The 22,965-nt window shown below is 42.5% G+C and overlaps 1 protein-coding gene across 16 annotated transcripts in view; it reads left to right on the top strand.

Annotated features, from left to right (window-relative positions):
• The window catches only part of CPNE8 (copine 8), a 279,857-nt gene that overhangs the window by 39,475 nt on the left and 217,417 nt on the right, over nucleotides 1-22,965 (top strand). For all 16 annotated transcript variants that reach the window (XR_006275544.1, XR_006275547.1, XR_006275546.1 and 13 more), the window contains exons 3-4: nucleotides 5,600-5,646; nucleotides 11,697-11,800. Coding sequence is in view for 10 of the 16 variants with exons in the window: in XM_038399049.2 (XP_038254977.1) it covers nucleotides 5,600-5,646; nucleotides 11,697-11,800 (151 nt within the window). In the remaining 6 variants the exon portion in view is untranslated. The remainder of the gene's footprint in view (nucleotides 1-5,599; nucleotides 5,647-11,696; nucleotides 11,801-22,965) is intronic.

Here is a 22,965-nt window from a genome sequence, read left to right as displayed (position 1 = left end):
CCTTAAATATTACTTGTACACACACCTCATGATTGCATATTGATAAGTCACAAGGTTGCAGTAGAGACACCTCCTCATGGTGTACCCTTCATGGATAAATATAATGAAAGTGATGTATTAGCTCAGTGGTTTGAGCATTGGCCTGCTAAACCCAGGGTTGTGAGTTCAATCCTTGAGGGGGCCATTTAGGGATCTGGGGCAAAAATTGGGGCTTGGCCCTGCTTTGAGCAGGTGGTTGGACTAGATGATCTCCTGAGGTCCCTTCCAACTCTGATATTCTATGATTCTATTAGGTGAAGTGAGTTTGTCAAGTCTGAGACAAGATTACTTGTAAAGAACAGTGAATTCTTTGCCCACTGGTGCCAATGGGCTTATGAATCACATGTACTCATTGTCAAACTCTATGGTGGTATCTGCAGCATAGGAAAGAGTTAGGAGCAACAAGTTTTCTCATTCTGCCCCTTCTGACATAGAACAATGTAAGCTGAGCACTTCTGGCAGGAAAGTCTACTTGTCCAGCTCACTAGGGCTTCAAGAAGCCAATTCTTAAATCATTATGCCCCACTATGATTGTCTCATGGGATGCCAAGAGCCCCATCCTGGACTTTTTGCCTGAGGACCAGAGGGAAGTACCAGGACCCTGGTCACCAAGGGTCAGATTGGCACTAGGATCAATGTCTGATGTCTCTGTCACGAGTACAAGAACAGTGGCCCCAGGATTGGCTCTTGTGAGGTATTCTTGCTTGAGATCCTTACAGGTGGCTCTCACAACTGAATCCCAGGGGAAAACCGAAGACCTCGCTTTTGAGGGCACTAGCCTCTCGTGACCAAAGTGGTGAGGCGGTGGAGAAGATCAAGGCCTTCTAAAGCCACTGCAGCATCCTTGGAAATAATACAATCCTTTTTCAACTTACTTTCTGCCCAGCATTCTACTTCTAAAGACAGGCTTCCTCACAACACCAAGGGATTTTTCCCAGAGACCGTATCAGCCTCCTAATCCTGTTACTGGCAAATTATTTCAGCAACAGAGGAGCAAGTATTCCTTGCCACATATCCCCATAGCCTTCAGTATCAGCTTCTAAAAAGCAATTTTGAAGGTGCAGTCCAGAGTCATGCATCAATTTACATTACCTCTTCAATCCTTCCTTCTTTATGTCCTTCCTTTGGACTCGCTCTCCCGCTCCTCCTCCTCCTCTTCCAATGCCTAGTGCATTATTACTTTGATCACTGAGTACTGAATATTATCTGCCTTGGGTACTCTATCCAGTTCTGCACCTGTCCACCTCACCATTGTCCCTTCTTCCTCCTTCACAGACCTGTCTCAGAGCCCTATTGGAAGAAATGGATTCTCTTCTCAATAAGGGAAGCCATACAGGTGTTTCTACAAGAACAGTGAGAGAGAGGATTGTATTTCCACTATTTCCTGATTCCAAAGTTTTAGAACCATTCTTGACTTCCTAAACTTAGGTTTAGGAGAACATTTAAGTTCAGGATGCTTATTCTGCAGGAGATTATATCTTACCTATCCCAGGGATATTGGTTTGCAGCTCTCAGTTTAAATGGTTTTTGCCCTTGTGCCAGTCAAACATACTTGCTTCAAGTATCTGAGGGTTTTTGAGGGGTGGGTGGGGGTGAGAGGGAATAAAATACTGTCAGTTCAGTGGCCGCCTTTTCAGTTAACCCGTGGCTCTACAAGTCTTAACCTAGTGCCTTGTGATGGTTACTGCACATCTCAGACACAAGGGATTTTTATCTAACCATACCTTTATGATTGGATTCTAAGGTTCAGCTCCCAACAGGACTTCACAAAGCAATCCAATATATGGGTAATCTCTTGCAGTCTTTTGGGATTGTTTAATCTCATGTCAGAAATACTCGCTTCATTCCACACAAAGGATCATCTTCGTCAGAGTAATCCTGGACTCTATTTGTGCCAGTTCCTTTCCTGCAAAAGAGTTTCCCCAAAGGTCAAGACTCCCTGGCAATTCTCAGGGAACAACTGATACAGACCACACAATTATTCCTGAAACTACTAAGACTGATTTGCCATAACAATCTACACCTCACCTTATGATTGTCTGAACATGAGATCCTTGAAGCTCTGGGTGGTAGGCGAATACATACTAAATGTATACCACCTTCAAAGAAGACTGACCATCCCTCCTCAAGTCCTTGAACATCTTTGCTGGTGGAAGAACAGGGATAACATCCTCCAGTGGGGTATCTTTTGCTTCACCTTTCCCCACCATCGTAGTCACAACTGAAGCTTTGCAGTCCATGCAGGGGTGCACATGATCATGATCTCCAAATACACGGACTGTGGAACACCTAGTAATCCAGACTCCATATCCATGCACTGGAGCTCAGTGCAGTATGGTGGGCCAAAGGGCCGTACTCAAAGGGCCCTGTCTCTGCATCATCGTGCAGTACAGGTGCTTTCAGACAATACCATGGCCATTTATTACATCAACAAGCAGGGAGGAGTGTATTCGCAGGCCTTAACAGCAGAAGCAACAAAAGTGGTGCATTGTTTGTTTTTTTTTTTATTTAAAAAAAACCATATATTTGATTGTATCCCGAACCAAATCTCCCTAGTAGCTCTTCATCTTGCTGGGGAGAACTATGTCTATACATTGTTCCTCAGTAAGAGGTCTCAGGATCAAGCCAAGTGATCCTTGATACCAGTGGAGGCCAACATATTATTTCATAGATGGGGCCAGTAATAGACCTCTTCGTGTCCGAGGAAAACACTAAGTGCCATGTATACTGCACAAGAGCACACACAGACCAAAGATCCCACTTGGATGTGTTTCTGCTGGACTGGAGCTAACTTCTTCTATATTCCTTCCCTCCAATTTCTCTGATACCCAGAGTCCTAGGAAGATCAGGTTGGTCAGAGCAAACATTATGCTATATGTATAACAATATTATGTAGCACAACTTTGCTATATCTGTATTTAGCCAAGAACTCCCCACCCATGTTCTTCTGGCAGAACCCTGCTTGCTAATTTCCCATAAATAGAAATATAAAGAGGCCCTTAAACAGAGGTTACTTATCAATAGCTGCTGTTCTTCAAAAGTTGCTTGGGTGTAGTCCCAGTACCTGCCAACCTTACTCTCTACCTCAGAGTTCTATAGAACATTAGGACTGGCAGTTAGGGAGAAGGAACTGAGGCTGTCTGTGTGTGCACACTTCTCCTTATATAGAGGTAAGGGGTTGACTGACACCTTTGCATGAGATCTCTCAGGCAGCTGTACTGGAGGTGGCTTTTCAAGGCCTTTCCTTTGCTTGACTCGAAAGGTGCCATATCTCACAATTGTGAATACACAGAGGCAACACACAAACAATAGTTATTGGTAAGTAACCTCATTATTATCTATCATTATTTATTTATTAGCTCAGGGCACCATTGTTTTGGGCACTATTATAAACATATACAAATTGACACATTCCTTGCCATGAAGAGTTTACAGTCTAGATTAAGACAAGATCTACAGACTGAGTACAAGAATAGGATGGAAGGAAGATAGAGGAAGATGGTTAGTATAATAAAAATCATGGTACACAATGTGATGATTTCAATGTAATTAAAAAAAAATCATTTAAAATCCCACCTCATATTATAGCCTCTCCTTCCTCTTCTTCCCCCCCCCCCCCCCCGGTACTTCCTTAATATCAACTTCATCCTCCATAGACTATGATAATCTTGGCTTGGTATTATTTGGTTTTGGTTTTATTGTTTTTCCCCCATTTGGTATATAAACTATTCCCAACTTCCCATTTTAACCCACCCATATTGATCCTGCACTGGCAGGCTATCTTCTTTGTTCCTGGGACTTTGTTTTATCTTCATTCTGTTAACTGCAGACTAGTGCAAATTAGGTATGGAGCAAAGTATCTTTTAGAGGAGAAAGAAAATCCAGTTTAGGGCTTGACCCTGTTTCCACTGAAGTCAGTAGGGTGATTCTCTTTAACCCCAATGGGAGTATGTAACAGGGTCCATGACCTGCCCTTCTTCCTAGGGCCCACTTGCTGCCCCCAGTCAGGCTCATAGAGGCTTCAGGGTTGTGCAACTCCCTTGTCTTTTGTTCACTAAAGTTTATCCCACCACCAGTGTCTGTCTATATACAACTTTACAGGATTAATCTCCACCTTTACAGGCAGAACTAGCCTTCAGCTAGGAGGCCTCCAGTCCCCTCCCTAAGTGACTTCTCCCTGGCTGCCCCCCAGCCTTCTGGCTCCCTCCTAGCCTTTAAAGCCCGTGGATTGTCAGGCCAGCTGGTCTTGCCACTCCTCAGGCCAGCATCAGGCCTTTTCCATCAGCCCTAATCTGTCTCCGCTGATTGGAGCTGACTGGGTAGGGGCTAATTAGGTGCTTTTGCACCAGCACCCTGCTACAGAGTTGAATTGGGCCCTTACCCTTTGTTGCTAAAGACTGCAACCCAAAGCGTGGTGTTTTTTTTGTTTTTGTTTTGTTTTTTTTAAATTAGAGATTAAAAATGTATTTGAAGCAGGAGAATAATCTGTCAGAAAACCATTTATGGCAGATCTAGATCAGCATTATTCAGAAGGGGGAGTGGTACTGTGTTGGGTTGCCTTTTGGTTGCTGACTTGCACGTAGTTCAAGATTCACATGTAGTGAACAAACATTAACCTGTAATGGCTGTTGGATGTGAATGAGTTGATTGCCCTAATCAAGTTTATACATGTATTAGATAACTGCTGCTATTAACTATATTACAGAAGTGCAGAGAACTCCTGATCCTTGTACCTCCAGGTCTGAGTTTTCCTGCTCTCAGCTCCTGAGATGGAGCTGGAGAGTAAGATAATAATAATTAATAATAATTTTTTTTATCTGTTGGAAACAAAGGGAGTTCTTTTTTGGGGAGGAAGCAGTGGCATGAAGTCTGTTGCTAAAAGTGAAAATATTCTGTGTGGGCATTTAGTGACAGCTCATAAATGTACTTTATTATGGTGGTTCCTTTTTTAAGGCTTGTACTGGGTGGATGTGTCACTTTGGTAACATTAACTGGCTTTAAACAAAATTTTTGTTTGTGGGAATTTAGTTAAAAAGTGTATCGATATACAACATTTTATATCTTGCTTTTGTATATTTGGAGCAGATCTAAGGAAAAAAGGCCCAGGAAGTTTTATCTCTCCTACCCTATTTTCTCCCCTTCCTATATGGATCCCTATTTGTTTCTCTTTTAATTCTCGTCTCCTGAAGACGGTGTATTTTTAGAGTACTTATAATTTAGATTAACTAGGATAGTCAGACCAATATTTCAATCTGATTTTAATGAAATCTTGCTTTTACGCAGTTTTACATCTAAGGATTGTCAAGCGACTTACTAAAAGTCAAGCAGTAAGTAGCGCAGCCCACTTTAGAGATATTCTATTTCCAGGCTCATTGTCCATATTGTCTCCATAGGAGGGCTCCAAGCATCGGACTATTAGGAACTGAGTGCAAGGATTTGATATTTGATTGTCCTAGCTAGTAATTGCAACAGCAATGTAAGACTTCCTAAAACAGATTCATTTAACGTAAGAATGTTAAAAGAAATTATGAAAATGACTGAGCATTTCTTCTTTCCACAGTATGTGTTTTGTATACACAAGGTATTGGAAGCAAAGAATGGAGAGAGGTAAGGTGGTGGGTTTTTTTTAATGTGTATATTTGTTTTTAATTTTTTAATTAAGTGTGGTGGTTTGTTCGTCATGGCAAAAAAAAAAAAAGGGGGGGACAAATCGTGATTAGTTGGTTGATTGCTATGCAAAAGAAGTCCAACTCTGAAATGTGCAGGGAAAAAAAGCCAAAAGACTCAGGGTCACTTTATTTTGAACTCTTTGTATTTATATATCCTGTGTTATATTTAAAAATGGTTAAATCCATTTAAAGAAGAAAGGTGAGTGTCCCATACTCCCTCCACCATAAATAAAACCAACTTTATTTTTAAAAAATATGGAGCAGGCTAGCCAGGTTTGCAAAGGCCATTTGTGAGGGGGAGAGGGAGGAGGAGACTAGATCACTAACAGTTTTTGTCTCAATTATTAAAGGTTTTACTTCTCAGATTTGGCCTACTGGTACTTTTCAGTAGTCATATGCTCGAGTTCTTAAGTATGGTGCCTGGGTGTCTCCAGATTCTAAATGAGAAGAAGAACATTTCATTGTTGTATCAGCAGTTGGAATCATCTCCGGTGGTAATGACTGAAATACGTTACTACCTTACAACTGTTCATTGCCCTGCTCTAAATAAGTTAGTGGTCTCAGTTCATTTTCTAGGGGACAGATGTCAACATCACTTACGTGTAGTACTGTACACTGGTTGGCTCTCTTGGCAATAGAAGTAAAAGAAAGACAAAGTAAAGTTAGGCCTATTACTTAACAGGGGAGGAAGCAAATAATGAATGACACAGCAAAGGCTGAAGCACATTAATGCCTTTTTTTGCTTCAGGCTTCACTAAAAAGGTTAATTGTGACCTAGATGCTTAACACAATATTAACCACAAGGGAGAGCGGATCTCTGGGCAGAATAGTGAAATAATAGGTTAAAGAATGTTTAGATAAATCAGATCTCTTCAAGACGGTGGGACCTGATGAACTTCGCTGCAGTATACTTAAGGAACTAGCCAAACCGATCTCTGAACCATTAGCTGCTATTTTTGAGAACTCTTGGAGGATCGGTGAGGTCCCAGAAAGTTGGAGAAGTGCAAACATATTACTTATGTTCAAAATAGGGGAAAATGAGCACCCAGGGAATTACAGACGGTTAAGTCTAACTTTGATACTTGGAAAGATACTGGAACATACTATTGAATCATTTTATTCAACCTAGAAGATAAGGTGATAAGTAAGAGCCAATGTGGATTTGTCAAGAAGAAATCATGCCATAAGTGTATGCTTATAAAATTTGTGGATGGCTCCAAGCTGGGAGAGGTTGCAAGCACTTTAGAGGACAGAATTAGAACTCAAAATAACTTTGATAATTTAGAGAATTGGTCTGAAATCAGCAAGATGAAATTCATTAAAAATAAATGCAAAGTACTATACTTAGGAAGCAAAGGAAGAAAAAATTAAAATGGTGAATAACTGGCTCGTCAGTAGTACTGTAGAAAAATAATCTGTGGGTTATAGTGGATTGTAAAACCAACAGTGTGATATTGCTGTGAAAAAGTCAAATGTCATTCTGAGATGCACTTACAGAAGTGTTGTACGTAAGACAAAGGAGGTAGTTGTTTTGCTCTACTCTGCAGTGGTGAGGCCTAAGCTGGAGTACTGTGTCCTGTTTTCGGCACCACACTTTAAAAATGATGTGGACAAATTGGAGAGAGTCCAGAGAGGAGCAACAAAATAAGAGGTTTAGAAAACATGACCTTAGAGCAGCAGTTCTCAAACTGTGGGTCAGGACCCCAAAGTGAGTTGCAACCCCATTTTAATGGGGTCACCAGGGCTGGCTTAGAGTTGCTGGGGACTGGAGCCGAAGCCCGAGCCCCACCGCCCAGGCCGTAGCCCAAAGGCTTCAGCTCTGGGCGGCAGGGCTCGGTTATAGGCCCCCTGCCTGGGGCTGAGCCCCTTGGCATGATAAATCTTCAAATATATAAAAGGTTGGTATAAAGAGGACTGTGATTAGTTGCTTCTTTGAATAATGTCCCTATAGGTGCTCCACTCTGGGTGCACTTATACCCCATGCTCCTTTTGATCAGAGATTTTTGCATAGCAGTGTCCATTTGGCCCACATATCGCACAGTGCAAGCAAACTACCCTCAGTTCCTTCTCAGCCACTCATCTGAGATGGAACCTTAGCAGTTGTCTGCATTGAGTTTTGCATCAATTGTGTCCCCTTAGCTCTTTTAGTAGTTAATTATAGTTGTTCTTAGTAGTAATTTTAATTGTAGTAGTTTAGTTTAAAAAGTTATTGGATTTTTTTTTTTTTTTTTTTTTAGATAGATACTTTCCCCCTGGGAGTTTTTATTTTACTGGAAAGGCATGCCTGGTTTTCCTGGTTTCAAACATTGCCTATCATGCCAGAAGACAATCCTGGTGAGTGACTGGTAATCCCGGTACATCTGTTGCTTCGGGACTCTCATATTTCCCAAAAATGCAACTTCTGTCTGGCATTTAAAATGTAGAGCCAGAAAAAACAGGAAGCTCAAACTTCAACTCCTCATGATGGAGAGCTCACTCTGCCTGGCCTCTGACCCTAGCCAGGGGACCAACCCCTGTTGGCTGGTCTCTGAATAAGTCCACTGCCTCCACTGTCTCCAAACCACACTCCTCAAGGATATCCAAGAGGAATACCCAAGATTCCTCTCATAAGACTCACAAAGTCAGTCTCAAGTTATCCAGATAGGGGATCTACCTCAAAAGGAAGACACTGTCTCGGATGACTCCAGCCCCTTCAGCACCCACTGCTCTCCAATCTGGTACTTGCGAGACTTCTGGTTCCTCAGGTACTGAGGGCATGATCAAGCCTAAAGACTATGAAGTCCCAGGTTCTGAGAGGTCAGTTGATACTGTCAATGGATCAAGGCAGCAAAAAGAGCACTGCCTCTGCTCACCCAGTACCGAAGATGCTCAGTCGGGCTTCATCTGGAGGTCTCCCCTCGGAGTGGTTGAGATTCATAGTACCGTCAACTCCCTCCGCCATTATCACTTTGGTGCAGGCCATGGATATGGTACCGACACTGCTCTTGGTACTGCAGGAGTTTCATTTTCCCCTAGATCTGGCTGTTTCCGAGACACCTGACTCAGTCATTGCTCAGTTCTGATCTGTTCTCTGTACCTAGGATCTCCAGATTCCCAGACACCTGGCTGGTACTGATGGTTGTACCTCAAGTTTCTTCTGCTGTTCCACCACTTCACAGTGACTTGGAAAAGGAGGTTTCAGAGTAGCAATCGTGTTAGTCTGTATTCGCAAAAAGAAAAGGAGGACTTGTGGCACCTTTTTTGAGCATAAGCTTTCGTGAGCTACAGCTCACTTCATCGGATGCATTTTGTGGAAAAAATGCACCAGATGCATCCGATGAAGTGAGCTGTAGCTCACGAAAGCTTATGCTCAAATAAATTTTAGACTCTAAGGTGCCACAAGTCCTCCTTTTCTTTTTGGAAAAGGAGGATTCTGATAAAGATCTCATCTTCGTCTCTCAAATATTTGTCTGAGGCTCTCCACTCCATTCCTATAGAGGTTCTTTTCCATAGGTCTCTGAGGAAATTGATCTCAGTTATGAGAGATGTCCACAATCACCATCTTGCTGGTATAAACACTCATGGATTCCTCCACCCATGTAATATTCACCAGCCCCTCAGCCATACTGGAAGTCGGGACACCTAGGTGGCCTGTCATTGGCAATTCTCTAGGGCCTCGAACGCCATCTGTCAGAGATAGACAACTTTCATTGCCCTCTCTTCAATAGACCAGAACCTCAGGAAGAAACCTTTTGAGGAACAGGAAACTAGGGCTGATGAAGAGATCTCTCCACTAGCCAGTATCTTTTTCTCCATGCCCGGGTGAAGTGGTCATGCCACTCCACCATCCCTGGCTGACTATTTTAAACAGTTCCAGGACCTTATCAAGATTGTCACGGATTCTTTGCAAATCCTTCTTCAATAGGTTAAAGAATCGCATCAGAAGCTGCTTGACGTTCTTTATATAGCTTGATCTGCTCACATTGCCTTTAGTTGTTGGCTTTTTCAGGGCCTCATTATCTGGCACACCTGTCCTCAATTTTGTCCATGTTCGAGAGAACAGACGAAAAAAATACTATGTCCCCTCTAAGGACTCAGAATTTTTATTTTCTCATCCCTATCCTTAGTCCTTGGTGGTCAAGATGGTTAACGTACAGGGAAGGCAGTACCATGCTAATGCTGTTCCCTATGATAAAGATCATAAGCACCTTGATCTGTTGGGTACGATATCATATTTGTCAGCAACTTGATAATTTAGAATCACCAACTACCAGGCATTAATGACCAAGTACAACTATACAGATTATACCAAGCTGAACTTCTTTATTGAACATCTACCATTGGAACACAGAGAGCAATTCCGGACAATTATTGCAAAGGCCAGCAGCTTGCCAGAACATCTCTTCAGACCTCCCTGGCTGCTGCCGCTCCTTTGATTTCTATGATGGTAGTTATGAAGAGGGCCTCCCTGGATTCAGATCTCAGGATTTCCAAAAGATATCCAGAATACAGTTGAAGACTTTCCTTTTGATGACACTAAACTGTTTGACTGTACAATCGAATTTCTGATGGATATTTCCATATAGCAATCCACACATCCCACAAAAGGTTCCTATGTTTTACTGTCGTTCAGGCCCATTTTCAGTTCAGGGTGCTCCCTTTTGGCTTATGATCTGCCCCAAAGACCTTTTCAAAGGTCATCAGTAGTAGCGGCACACCACCGCTAAATGATTGGCTTCTGAAAGGTTGCTTCCTGGACCTAACTTCACAGGCAACTTGTGAAGCCATAGATCTCTCTCAAATTGGGCCTACAACTGAATACTTCAAAAGTCCTCCTTGACCCTTGGGCCGCTATACATACCTTTTGGTGAGCATTATGCAATAACTCATAATTTGGTTGTACTTTCTTCAGCACTGGACTTGACTTCAAAGCCTCCTCCCTCTTACTTTTTCTTGATAGCCACCTGGAGTGGAGCACCCATAGGGACACTACTCAAAGAAGAAGAAATGGTTACTTACACCAAGCAGTAACTATTGTTCTTTGAAATGTGTCCCCCTGTGGGTGCTCTGTCACCCGCCCTCATTCCCTTCTGCTTTGGAGTTTTCTGCTATGGAGCTTCATGATAGAGAAGGAACTGAAAGCAGTTCACCCACTTAGTGCTCGTATAACAATACGGACTATGAGACTGAGTAATATGCATGTGCGGGCAGAATAGATGCTGCTATGAGAAATCTATGATCAAAGGTGCAGGGTACCTAAGTTCATTTAGAGTGGAGCATCCATAGGGACACATCTTGAAGACTCAGTTACTGCACAGGGTGAGTATACACTTTCTCTCATGTACATTTGAGGGTAGGACAAGAAGTCATCTGTTTAGTTGCAGCAAGGGTGATTTAAGTTAGATATTAGGAGAAACTTTATTACTATAAGGATAGTAAAACACTGGAAGAGATTACTTAGGGAGGTTGTGCAATCCCTGCCCTTGGACATAACCTGTCAGTCCCCAGGAGGGTGGAGTGGAGGGAAGTGCGGGGGGGGGAGAACTATATGACCTCTTGAGGTCACTTCCAGTCCTATCCTGCTATGATTCTTTGATTTCTAGGAACTATAGTGTTTCAAACTGTGAAGAGTAAATATAACTAATGTTTATGGTGGGGAGTAGTTTTCCTAAGTTGAGGGGAAAACTGTTGTTTGTTGTAGCTTTAATGTCTTGACTGAAGGAAGTGCTGTCTTTGGAAATTTCAGTCTATAAAATGGGGATGGGCACATGCTGCTGTTCATGCTGGAATGGGTGGACTTCTGGTAGTCTTTTCTTACTTTCCTGGGTGTTTTCATGTGGACATGATCCTCTCCTTGCAAAGTCTCTGTTCCAGGAGAGACCTTTGGTGCATCCTACCTCATGTCTCTTGTACGTTTCTGTTCCTGGATCTATATGCTGTGATGTAGATATATAACATCTTATAATAGGATCTTATGCTTGCGATAAGCTATTAACTTTTCTTTTACAGTTTGGAAGAACAGAAGTAATTGACAATACTTTAAATCCAGATTTCGTAAGAAAATTCATCATGGACTATTTCTTTGAAGAAAGAGAGAATCTGCGGTTTGATCTGTAAGTTAATCAACACACCTTTCATTCTAATGTCCTTAGCACTGTGAAAATGCACTGATGTTTTGTCAAGGCAACCAGTGGTTTACTTGGGAAGAAGTGACATCTTTAAAGTGAAGTAGATTAATTTAGATGAATGTAGTGATTTATATTTATCAAAATGGAATAATTATGTAAAATGGGAAGCCATTAGGAGCTACTGTGAGGAATGAGTGGATGTCTAGTGGTTAAAAGTATTGCTTTCTTTTTTATAACAGGTTTCAGAGTAGCAGCCGTGTTAGTCTGTATTCGCAAAAAAGAAAAGGAGTACTTGTGGCACCTTGGAGACTAACAAATTTATTTGAGCATAAGCTTTCGTGAGCTACAGCTCACTTCATCGGATGCATTCGGTGGAAAATACAGTGGGGAGATTTATATATATATACACACACAGAGAACATGAAACAATGGGTTTTATCTAACCACTGTAAGGAGAGTGATCACTTAAGATGAGCTATTACCAGCAGGAAGGAGGGGGGGAAGGAGGAAAACCTTTTGTGGTGATAATCAAGGTGGGCCATTTCCAGCAGTTGACAAGAATGTCTGAGGAACAGTGGGGGGTGGGGTGGGGGGGAGAAATAACATGGGGAAATAGTTTTACTTTGTGTAATGACTCATCCACTCCCAGTCTCTATTCAAGCCTAAGTTAATTGTATCCAGTTTGCAAATTAATTCCAATTCAGCAGTCTCTCGTTGGAGTCTGTTTTTGAAGCTTTTTTGTTGAAGGATAGCCACTCTCAGGTCTGTAATCACGTGACCGGAGAGATTGAAGTGTTCTCTGACTGGTTTTTGAATGTTATAATTATAATTATAAAATCAGACGTCAAGAATTATAGTGCGTAAGCACCGAATGCATCCAATGAAGTGAGCTGTAGCTCACGAAAGCTTATGCTCAAATAAATTTGTTAGTCTCTAAGGTGCCACAAGTACTACTTTTTCTTTTTTTGTTTTTTATAAAATCTTTTAGAAGATCAGAGTTTTGAAAAACTTAAAAGTTCATTAAATTGTTATGAAATGGCAAATGTACTTGTGGCATATTCGCAAACAAGGTGTGAAGCAAACACTCCAAGTGTAAATTATTACACATTAATTGCAGATTTAGGTTTTTTTAAAATCAAAATAAGACATGACTCCACCCACAGTTACAAGTGTACATCTGATAATACTGGCTCGGCATTTTAAATTGGAGATAATTATTTTATAAGTGAGTGAAATTTGACATTGTTCCAAATAATAACTGCCTTCTTCTGTCCTCCCTATTTTTTTTCTGTAGTTTTTATCCTCCTATATATAATCTGAGGGTTAAACCATTTACAGAATAAACACATCCAAGAAGATGTCTCCTTGTGCTATCTATAGGTACAAATTCTATGGGAAAGCATAGGGCCTTCTGATATTCTTGATGAACTAAGCCAGATGCTGTCTACATGTCTACAGTAGTAATAATCCATAATAATAACTTCCTTTGTATACCTCAAAGTTCTTCATAAAGTGGGTGAGCATTATAATCTCTATTTTATGGATGGCAAAACATAGGGGGAGAGAGAGAGAATGAATTTGCCCAAGATCACATAGTAAATTAGTAGCAGAGCCAAATTTCAATCCCCTAGGTTTGATTCCCAATTCAGTATGCCATCTATTGGGCCAGGCTGCTTCTACCTTGCTCACACTGGTGCCATACTGTCACATATGGGGGCTTTGTATGTGCTGGGCAAATTATATTGTTACACCAGTGTCAATCAGTAAATATACTGACTCCATTGCAGTTAGTCTTTTTAAAATTACACAGGTATAACTGAGGGCCAAAACCTGAGTTCATTGTCTGCCTCAAGTAACTGAGTTCAGGCTTCTGGCAGTAGAGCAGGGTGTGCACAGAAATTCTCTTCCTAAATGATGGAATAGCTGAGAGCTTCATTGGGTTTAAGTCACCACAGTTTCTGAAATGGCCACTTTTTGGGCCTAATACAGTCTCCAGCTGAATGGGGGACAAGAGGATCTTTGCAGCAGTAGATTCCCTGTCCCTTGCCAATACTGCAGCTAAGGGGCCCTTTATGGTCGGGAAAATGAGGTTGGGTTTGCCCTCGCAAACAGCGTTTGGCTTATAGTCTCTAATGGAGCAAAATGGAGAGCCTTACTTCCAATTTTTGAGAGTTAAAACAATCTTCTGTAGGCAATCTGGTTTACTCTGTAAAACATTTAATATATAAAATTTATGCTTTCATTTTACTGAAAGTGATATAACTCTCTCAATGTAAATACCATTAACTTTATACATAACAAAATTAATGGAAGATTCACAGGATTAAATAAAATAACTAGTTTGCAAAACTTTAAAGGTAAAAAGGGAATTTAAGTGACTATATGAAAATAAATTCTTGATTGTCTTTGTATCACTGAGTACATTCCCATATAGCCCATAGAATCCTAATTAAATTCTCTCCTTTTCTCTGAAGAGCCTCAATTAAAGTAATTATATGACTCTGTTGGCAGGTTATTCAATTATTCAGCTGTCCAGTTTTATTCACTATCCTACAGTGGTTCCTATTAATTAGCCTAAAACTTTCCATTCTTAATTTTGGACTAGGTTCTAGTTGTACATGCGTTGCCTGCTGGGATATTCTTCCCTTCCTATTTGTTAGTTTCTCACAGGCATTTCTAGCCAGTTAATATGACACCACTGAATCATTATTTCTTTATAGTAGAATGAACAAATTCAATTATTTTAACATACTGTTGGTTTAAGCTCTTCAATGTTTTTGTTCCTTTATTAGCTGCTCTGGATTTTAGTAGTATTTTTACACTTAATTTCAAATCTCCATGTGCTGTCCCTACGAAAAAGAAAAGTTGACAATAAACTGGGGCTTCTGCAAGGGCTCACATTCCATTGCTATTGGAAGTCCCTAAATGTGGAACACTTGTTTTTATTTATTTATACTATCATAGCACCTAGGCACCCCAATCATGGACCAGGAACCCATTGTGCTAGGTGTCATACAGAAAGACTATCCCTGCCCCAGATGGGCTGGGCACCTGTTCTTTGAGGTTTGAGAGGGGGTTTTCTTGATGTATCTTGCTCTTTTTACTGTATTTTTTTCTGTGTAACTGTTTATTTGCTAATGCATAAAATTCAGCAATTATATACAGAGCTGATATAGAGTTAAAGTTGACTAGCACTTTCCATTAAAGACTCTGGTTTTAGTTGCTTATAACTTTAACTGTTTGGGATGGAATTGTCCATGCTGGCTGTCTGCCTTTTGTGGGAAGTTTCGGCTAAAACAGTTTAGCAGTTTCTCAGAAAGAGATTAGGGGAAAATTTTATTTAGCCTATGTTTTTTAAAAAAAATTCTTCCAACCATTTTGCTGGGAAGCTCTAATGCCTCCATACTCTGGACCAGGGATTCGAAATATGTCAGGAGGGATGACCTGATATCAGGACTGTGTGTTTTGCCTTCCCCATGAAAATCTCCCAAATTTGGCCGAGTCATGAGCATCTGAAAAACTGCAATTTACACATGTTCAGTAGGGACTGATTGAAATCTTCAAAGAATTTTAGTAGCCAAATTCTGTCTATTTTGAGCATCATATCATAGCTTCTACACGCACAACAGATTGCGCATGCACCATCCTCAAATTGCAGCTGAGCATTCTCCATCTTGTGACTGAGCGGGTTTTTCCCTAAAATTGCTTCTCCTGGTAGCTTGAGGAGCCACAGTGGTGCTGGTCACAGGAACTGAGAGTAGGGAGGTGGTCTCTCCTATGGCTTTGTCTCCCATGCTGGTGCCCTAGCCACATGAAGTGGACAGAAGAAGCATCCGATTTGAAAGTAGAGGGATGCAAGAGAAAGGGGTTGTAGGAGCTAGAGAGTGGGAAGAGGACTGGAGCTGGTGAAAGGATGCACAGGATTAGGGGAACAGGAGCCAGCTGATGGGTTGGATAAGAGAAGACGGTGATGGAGATGGGAACTAGGTAAGATGGATAGATAGGAGTGGAGTGGAGGGGAGGGGAGGGAAGGCAGGAGCTGGAGCGGAGAGGGAGGATAGGAGCTGAGCGGGAAGGGGGCAGGAGCTTGTAAGTGTCTTGTAAGAAAAAAGTATGTGATCATATAATTAAAGACTGTATCATTATGTGTATGCACAAGGGGGACAAATTAAGGTTGTGTGGGCAACCTTACTTCTGGAATTTCCTAACTTAGATGGCTAACTCTGCAATGTTAACATTATTTTTGGATGTAATAATGCTATGTTTGGATTATTTGGTTAAACATGTATATAAAATTTGCTGCTGTTCTGCCATGATAGTTGTTGATCAAACAGTGATGTAGGGCTGACGAAAAATTGGCAGATTACTAGACAAAAGGAATCCTTTTGTCTCTACCAAAGAAAGCAGACATAATAGAGTGTAGTAACAATTGTTTTCTCTCCCTGATGGTGCATGTGATATTCTGCTCTACATAATTCAGGATCTCATGAAGTGAATGTTTTAGCAGAACTAGCATCACAGCTAGTTGGTTTCCGAGAATAAGGTATATTGATCAAATTGCGAACATCCATCACATCATTGAAAAATGTAGGGAGTATAATCACCCATTGATCGTGTGATTAACTGACTATCCAAAAGTGTCAGTACAGTCTGATATGACAGTCTTTGGAGGATACTGGCAAACATGGGGTTCCCAAAGCACCTCCTTGAACTCATCACAAGTCTCTACCATCTACAACAGACCACAGAGTGAATAGCAGTAGGTGACCTAAATTATTTTTCCATTGGTCAGGGTTTGAGACAAAGGTATATCTGTCTCCAGGCCTTTTCAATGTTAACGCAGAAATTTACTGAGACAAGGCCTGAAAGGTTTTGTCCGACTAGAAAGAGCTGGGATTTCCATTGGTGGACATCTTTTTAATAAACTTCAAATACTCTGATGACATGGAGCTCTTTTCTACAACAACCAATGAAATGCAACAAATGTAGCCGGTAAAAACAGTTCGTGAGGAATGTGGACTATCCCTGAATGAATGAAGCAAAAGTGAAAGGCATGCACGTTGACATAATTAACAAAAACAGGATGCAATTACAATAAATAGTCCAGTTGTAGAGGCAACAGGTGAATTCAGTTATCTGGAATTATATATATCCAACCATGAATGCTGTTCTAAAGCAATCAGAAGTAGAGTCATGGCTTCCTTTAACGAAAGTTTGGAAAAACAGTGGCATCTTGAAATGTATAAAGATGCAGCTGGTGAAAAACTTAATTCTTCCATAGCAATTTATGGATGTGATTTGTGGGAAATTAATGCCACTACATAAGAAGCTTGAAGCCTTTGAGAGGTGATACTGGTGAAGACTCTTGCATATCTCTGGAATGGAAGAGAAGACGAATGCTTATGTTAAAATATTATGGGATAGAAGCAGACCCTGTTGTCAGAAATCAACAGATGCAAACTTATTTACTTATGAAGTACTGATAGTATTTCCCCATGTTATTTCTCCCCCCCCCACCCTACCCCCCACTGTTCCTCAGATATTCTTGTTAACTGCTGGAAATAGCCTACCTTGCTTGTCACCATGAAAGGTTTTCCTCCTTTCTCCCCCCTGCTGCTGGTGTTGGCTTATCTTAAGTGATCACTCTCCTTACAGTGTGTATGATAAACCCATTGTTTCATGTTCTCTTTGTGTGTGTGTATATAAATCTCCCCTCTGTTTTTTCCTCCAAATGCATCCGATGAAGTGAGCTGTAGCTCACGAAAGCTTATGCTCTAATAAATTTGTTAGTCTCTAAGGTGCCACAAGTACTCCTTGTCTTTTTGCGAATACAGACTAACACGGCTGCTACTCTGAAACCTGTCATCAATATTTCAGTGATGCTTAAATCTGAGTTAGCCATACAGCTGGTTAATAAAATTGATCATATGCTACTTTATAATGGCTATACCTTAAACCTATAGTGTAGCATAATTGTTCATTGTCAATACTAGTTATTAAACTTTTTTTATTATTAATAGCTGTCTTGTATTATTGCCTGGAGGCCCTAATCAGGAATTGGGAGCCCAAATGTGCGAGATACTGAACAAACACCTGGTCTCTGCTCCAAAGAACTCAGTCTAAGTAGATTAGACACTAAAACTAATGATCTTTTTTTACTGTGACTCTAAATCAAATTCGTATTTAATCATTCCATTTTAAGGCATCGTGTTTGCAGTGCCTTGGTTTTGGAAGACATTTCATCATCTTGGTTGTTCCTCGGTAATGAACAAAGTTGTGATTATAATAAACAGCTATAAGATTGAGAAATAAAGAATAGAATTTTTGACAAAAGTGAAAATGATGTGGAATGAAAAGAGAGTTTGTAAAAGAGTTTTGGTTGCTAGAAATTATTCTCAATGTGTCATGAGTCCTAATAAACTTTTCCTGAAAGGCATTTAATTCTAAAGTATTGGAAATTTTACTTACATTCTTATAATACATTTGTCATGTCTTTGCTATTAAACCAAAAAACTCTTAGTTTTGGCCATTTATACTTGCCAGAAAAAACATTTTGAATAGTTAGCATGCATCTTTGGTAATCTCTTCACCTTTCTTTTATGTAGCCTGTGCTGACAAGTGTTCAGCTACAGGTCGTGGCCAGTGAAGTAAATACCATCTAGGATTGTCAGACAGTTTGCTGGGTGACCTTAACGGGTCCAGGCATGCACAGAAGGAACACCTTATCAGAGGAGTAGTCAGTGTGCTAAAGCCACTTGGAACATTACCAACATAATTTGTCTGTTACCTGGAGTTTGAACATAGAAAAGCTATGATTACGTGAGAATCTGAACACCACTTACAACTATAAATCACATCAAAGGCACCAACTATAATGCTAACTAATGATAGTAATGACTTCTCATATTTTATTGATGTACGGGTCTTGTTGAATGCCAAATAGTTAGTTAGGCTTTGTCTATGTTACACCGTTAGGTCTACACAAAGTAGCTTAGAATCATAGAATCATAGAATATCAGGGTTGGAAGGGACCCCAGAAGGTCATCTAGTCCAACCCCCTGCTCAAAGCAGGACCAAGTCCCAGTTAAATCATCCCAGCCAGGGCTTTGTCAAGCCTGACCTTAAAAACCTCTAAGGAAGGAGATTCTACCACCTCCCTAGGTAACGCATTCCAGTGTTTCACCACCCTCTTAGTGAAAAAGTTTTTCCTAATATCCAATCTAAACCTCCCCCATTGCAACTTGAGACCATTACTCCTCGTTCTGTCATCTGCTACCATTGAGAACAGTCTAGAGCCATCCTCTTTGAAACCCCCTTTCAGGTAGTTGAAAGCAGCTATCAAATCCCCCCTCATTCTTCTCTTCTGCAGACTAAACAATCCCAGCTCCCTCAGCCTCTCCTCATAAGTCATGTGCTCTAGACCCCTAATCATTTTTGTTGCCCTTCGTTGTACTCTTTCCAATTTATCCACATCCTTCCTGTAGTGTGGGGCCCAAAACTGGACACAGTACTCCAGATGAGGCCTCACCAGTGTCGACTAGAGGGGAACGATCACGTCCCTCGATCTGCTCGCTATGCCCCTACTTATACATCCCAAAATGCCATTGGCCTTCTTGGCAACAAGGGCACACTGCTGACTCATATCCAGCTTCTCGTCCACTGTCACCCCTAGGTCCTTTTCCGCAGAACTGCTGCCGAGCCATTCGGTCCCTAGTCTGTAGCGGTGCATTGGATTCTTCCATCCTAAGTGCAGGACCCTGCACTTATCCTTATTGAACCTCATTAGATTTCTTTTGGTCCAATCTTCCAATTTGTCTAGGTCCTTCTGTATCCTATCCCTCCCCTCCAGCGTATCTACCACTCCTCCCAGTTTAGTATCATCCGCAAATTTGCTGAGAGTGCAATCCACACCATCCTCCAGATCATTTATGAAGATATTGAACAAAACGGGCCCCAGGACCGACCCCTGGGGCACTCCACTTGACACCGGCTGCCAACTAGACATGGAGCCATTGATCACTACCCGTTGAGCCCGACAATCTAGCCAGCTTTCTACCCACCTTATAGTGCATTCATCCAGCCCATACTTCCTTAACTTGCTGACAAGAATGCTGTGGGAGACCGTGTCAAAAGCTTTGCTAAAGTCAAGAAACAATACATCCACTGCTTTCCCTTCATCCACAGAACCAGTAATCTCATCATAAAAGGCGATTAGATTAGTCAGGCATGACCTTCCCTTGGTGAATCCATGCTGACTGTTCCTGAGCACTTTCCTCTCCTCTAAGTGCTTCAGGATTGATTCTTTGAGGACCTGCTCCATGATTTTTCCAGGGACTGAGGTGAGGCTGACCGGCCTGTAGTTCCCAGGATCCTCCTTCTTCCCTTTTTTAAAGATGGGCACTACATTAGCCTTTTTCCAGTCATCCGGGACTTCCCCCGTTCGCCACGAGTTTTCAAAGATAATGGCCAAGGGCTCTGCAATCACAGCCGCCAATTCCTTCAGCACTCTCGGATGCAATTCGTCCGGCCCCATGGACTTGTGCACGTCCAGCTTTTCTAAATAGTCCCTAACCACCTCTATCTCTACAGAGGGCTGGCCATCTCTTCCCCATTTTGTGTTGCCCAGCACAGCAGTCTGGGAGCTGACCTTGTTAGTGAAAACAGAGGCAAAAAAAGCATTGAGTACATTAGCTTTTTCCACATCCTCTGTCACTAGCTTGCCTCCCTCATTCAGTAAGGGGCCCACACTTTCCTTGGCTTTCTTCTTGTTGCCAACATACCTGAAGAAACCCTTCTTGTTACTCTTGACATCTCTTGCTAGCTGCAGCTCCAGGTGCGATTTGGCCCTCCTGATATCTTTCCTACATGCCCGAGCAATATTTTTATACTCTTCCCTGGTCATATGTCCAACCTTCCACTTCTTGTAAGCTTCTTTTTTATGTTTAAGATCCGCTAGGATTTCACCATTAAGCCAAGCTGGTCGCCTGCCATATTTACTATTCTTTCGACTCATCGGGATGGTTTGTCCCTGTAACCTCAACAGGGATTCCTTGAAATACAGCCAGCTCTCCTGGACTCCCTTCCCTTTCATGTTAGTCCCCCAGGGGATCCTGGCCATCTGTTCCCTGAGGGAGTCAAAGTCTGCTTTCCTGAAGTCCAGGGTCCGTATCCTGCTGCTTACCTTTCTTCCCTGCGTCAGGATCCTGAACTCAACCAACTCATGGTCACTGCCTCCCAGATTCCCATCCACTTTTGCTTCCCCCACTAATTCTACCCGGTTTGTGAGCAGCAGGTCAAGAAAAGCGCTCCCCCTAGTTGGCTCCCCTAGCACTTGCACCAGGAAATTGTCCCCTACGCTTTCCAAAAACTTCCTGGATTGTCTATGCACCGCTGTATTGCTCTCCCAGCAGATATCAGGAAAATTAAAGTCACCCATGAGAATCAGGGCATGCGATCTAGTAGCTTCCGTGAGTTGCCGGAAGAAAGCCTCATCCACCTCATCCCCCTGGTCCGGTGGTCTATAGCAGACTCCCACCATGACATCACTCTTGTTGCACACACTTCTAAACTTAATCCAGAGACACTCAGGTTTTTCCACAGTTTCGTACCGGAGCTCTGAGCAGTCATACTGCTCCCTTACATACAGTGCTACTCCCCCACCTTTTCTGCCCTGCCTGTCCTTCCTGAACAGTTTATAACCATCCATGACTGTACTCCAGTCATGTGAGTTATCCCACCAAGTCTCTGTTATTCCAATCACGTCATAATTCCTTGACATCACCAGGACCTCCAGTTCTCCCTGCTTGTTTCCAAGGCTTTGTGCATTTGTATATAAGCACTTGAGATAACCTGTTGATCGCCCCTCATTCCCAGTATGAGGCAGGAGCCCTCCCCTCACAGACATTCCTGCCTGTGCTTCCTCCCGGTATCCCGCTTTCCCACTTACCTCAGGGCTTTGGTCTCCTTCCCCCGGTGAACCTAGTTTAAAGCCCTCCTCACTAGGTTAGCCAGCCTGCTGGCAAAGATGTTCTTCCCTCTCTTCGTAAGATGGAGCCCGTCTCTGCCCAGCACTCCTCCTTCATGGAACACCATCCCATGGTCAAAGAATCCAAAGCCTTCTCTCCGACACCACCTGCGTAGCCATTCGTTGACCTCCACGATTCGACGGTCCCTACCCAGGCCTTTTCCTTCCACGGGGAGGATGGACGAGAACACCACTTGCGCCTCCAACTCCTTTATCCTTCTTCCCAGAGCCACGTAGTCCGCAGTGATCCGCTCAAGGTCATTCTTGGCAGTATCATTGGTGCCCACGTGGAGAAGCAGGAAGGGGTAGCGATCCGAGGGCTTGATGAGTCTCGGCAGTCTCTCCGTCACATCACGAATCTTAGCCCCTGGCAAGCAGCAGACTTCTCGGTTTTCCCGGTCAGGGCGGCAGATAGATGACTCAGTCCCCCGGAGGAGAGAGTCCCCGACCACCACCACCCGCCTTCTCCTCTTGGGAGTGGTGGTCGTGGAACCCCCAACCTCAGGACATCGCATCTCATGCCTCCCAACCAGCGGAGTCTCCTTCCGCTTTCTCCCCCCAGACATATCATCTGGTCCACTCTCCGCATTGGTACCTGTGGAGAGAACATGAAAGTGATTAGTTACCTGTGTCTGTGTTACTGGAACCCGGACATTCCGCTTACCTCTTCTGGAGGTCACATGTTGCCAAGCTTCTTCACTGGCCTCTTGGCTCCTCTGTGCAACCTGCTCTATATCTTTAGAGCTTTGTGCCCCTAGAAGGCTATCCTGAGTTTGGTCCAGAAAATCCTCAGTGTCTTGTATACAACGCAGGGTCGATACCTGTTGCTCCAGACCTTCAATCTTCTCTTCCAATATGGAGACCAGCTTGCACTTTGTACAGACAAAGTCGCTTCTGTCCTGTGGAAGAAAGACAAACATGGCACATCCAGTGCAGGTCACAACAGCTGAATCCCCCCCTTCCATATCACCTACCTACTATGAGCTTCCTCAGAGACGTTGGCAAGATGTAAGCCTCACTGGGCTCACTCCAGGCGAACTCCCAGGCAAACTCCTGCTGTGAGCTGCTCTGCTGTCCCCGCTGCTCAGCTGGTTCGCGAGGCTCTGGCTATTTTTAAACAGCCAGG

The sequence above is a fragment of the Dermochelys coriacea genome, chromosome 1 (genome assembly GCF_009764565.3).
Source record: "Dermochelys coriacea isolate rDerCor1 chromosome 1, rDerCor1.pri.v4, whole genome shotgun sequence".
Lineage (NCBI taxonomy): Eukaryota > Metazoa > Chordata > Testudines > Dermochelyidae > Dermochelys > Dermochelys coriacea.
This window is presented reverse-complemented; position numbering and strand designations above follow the sequence as displayed.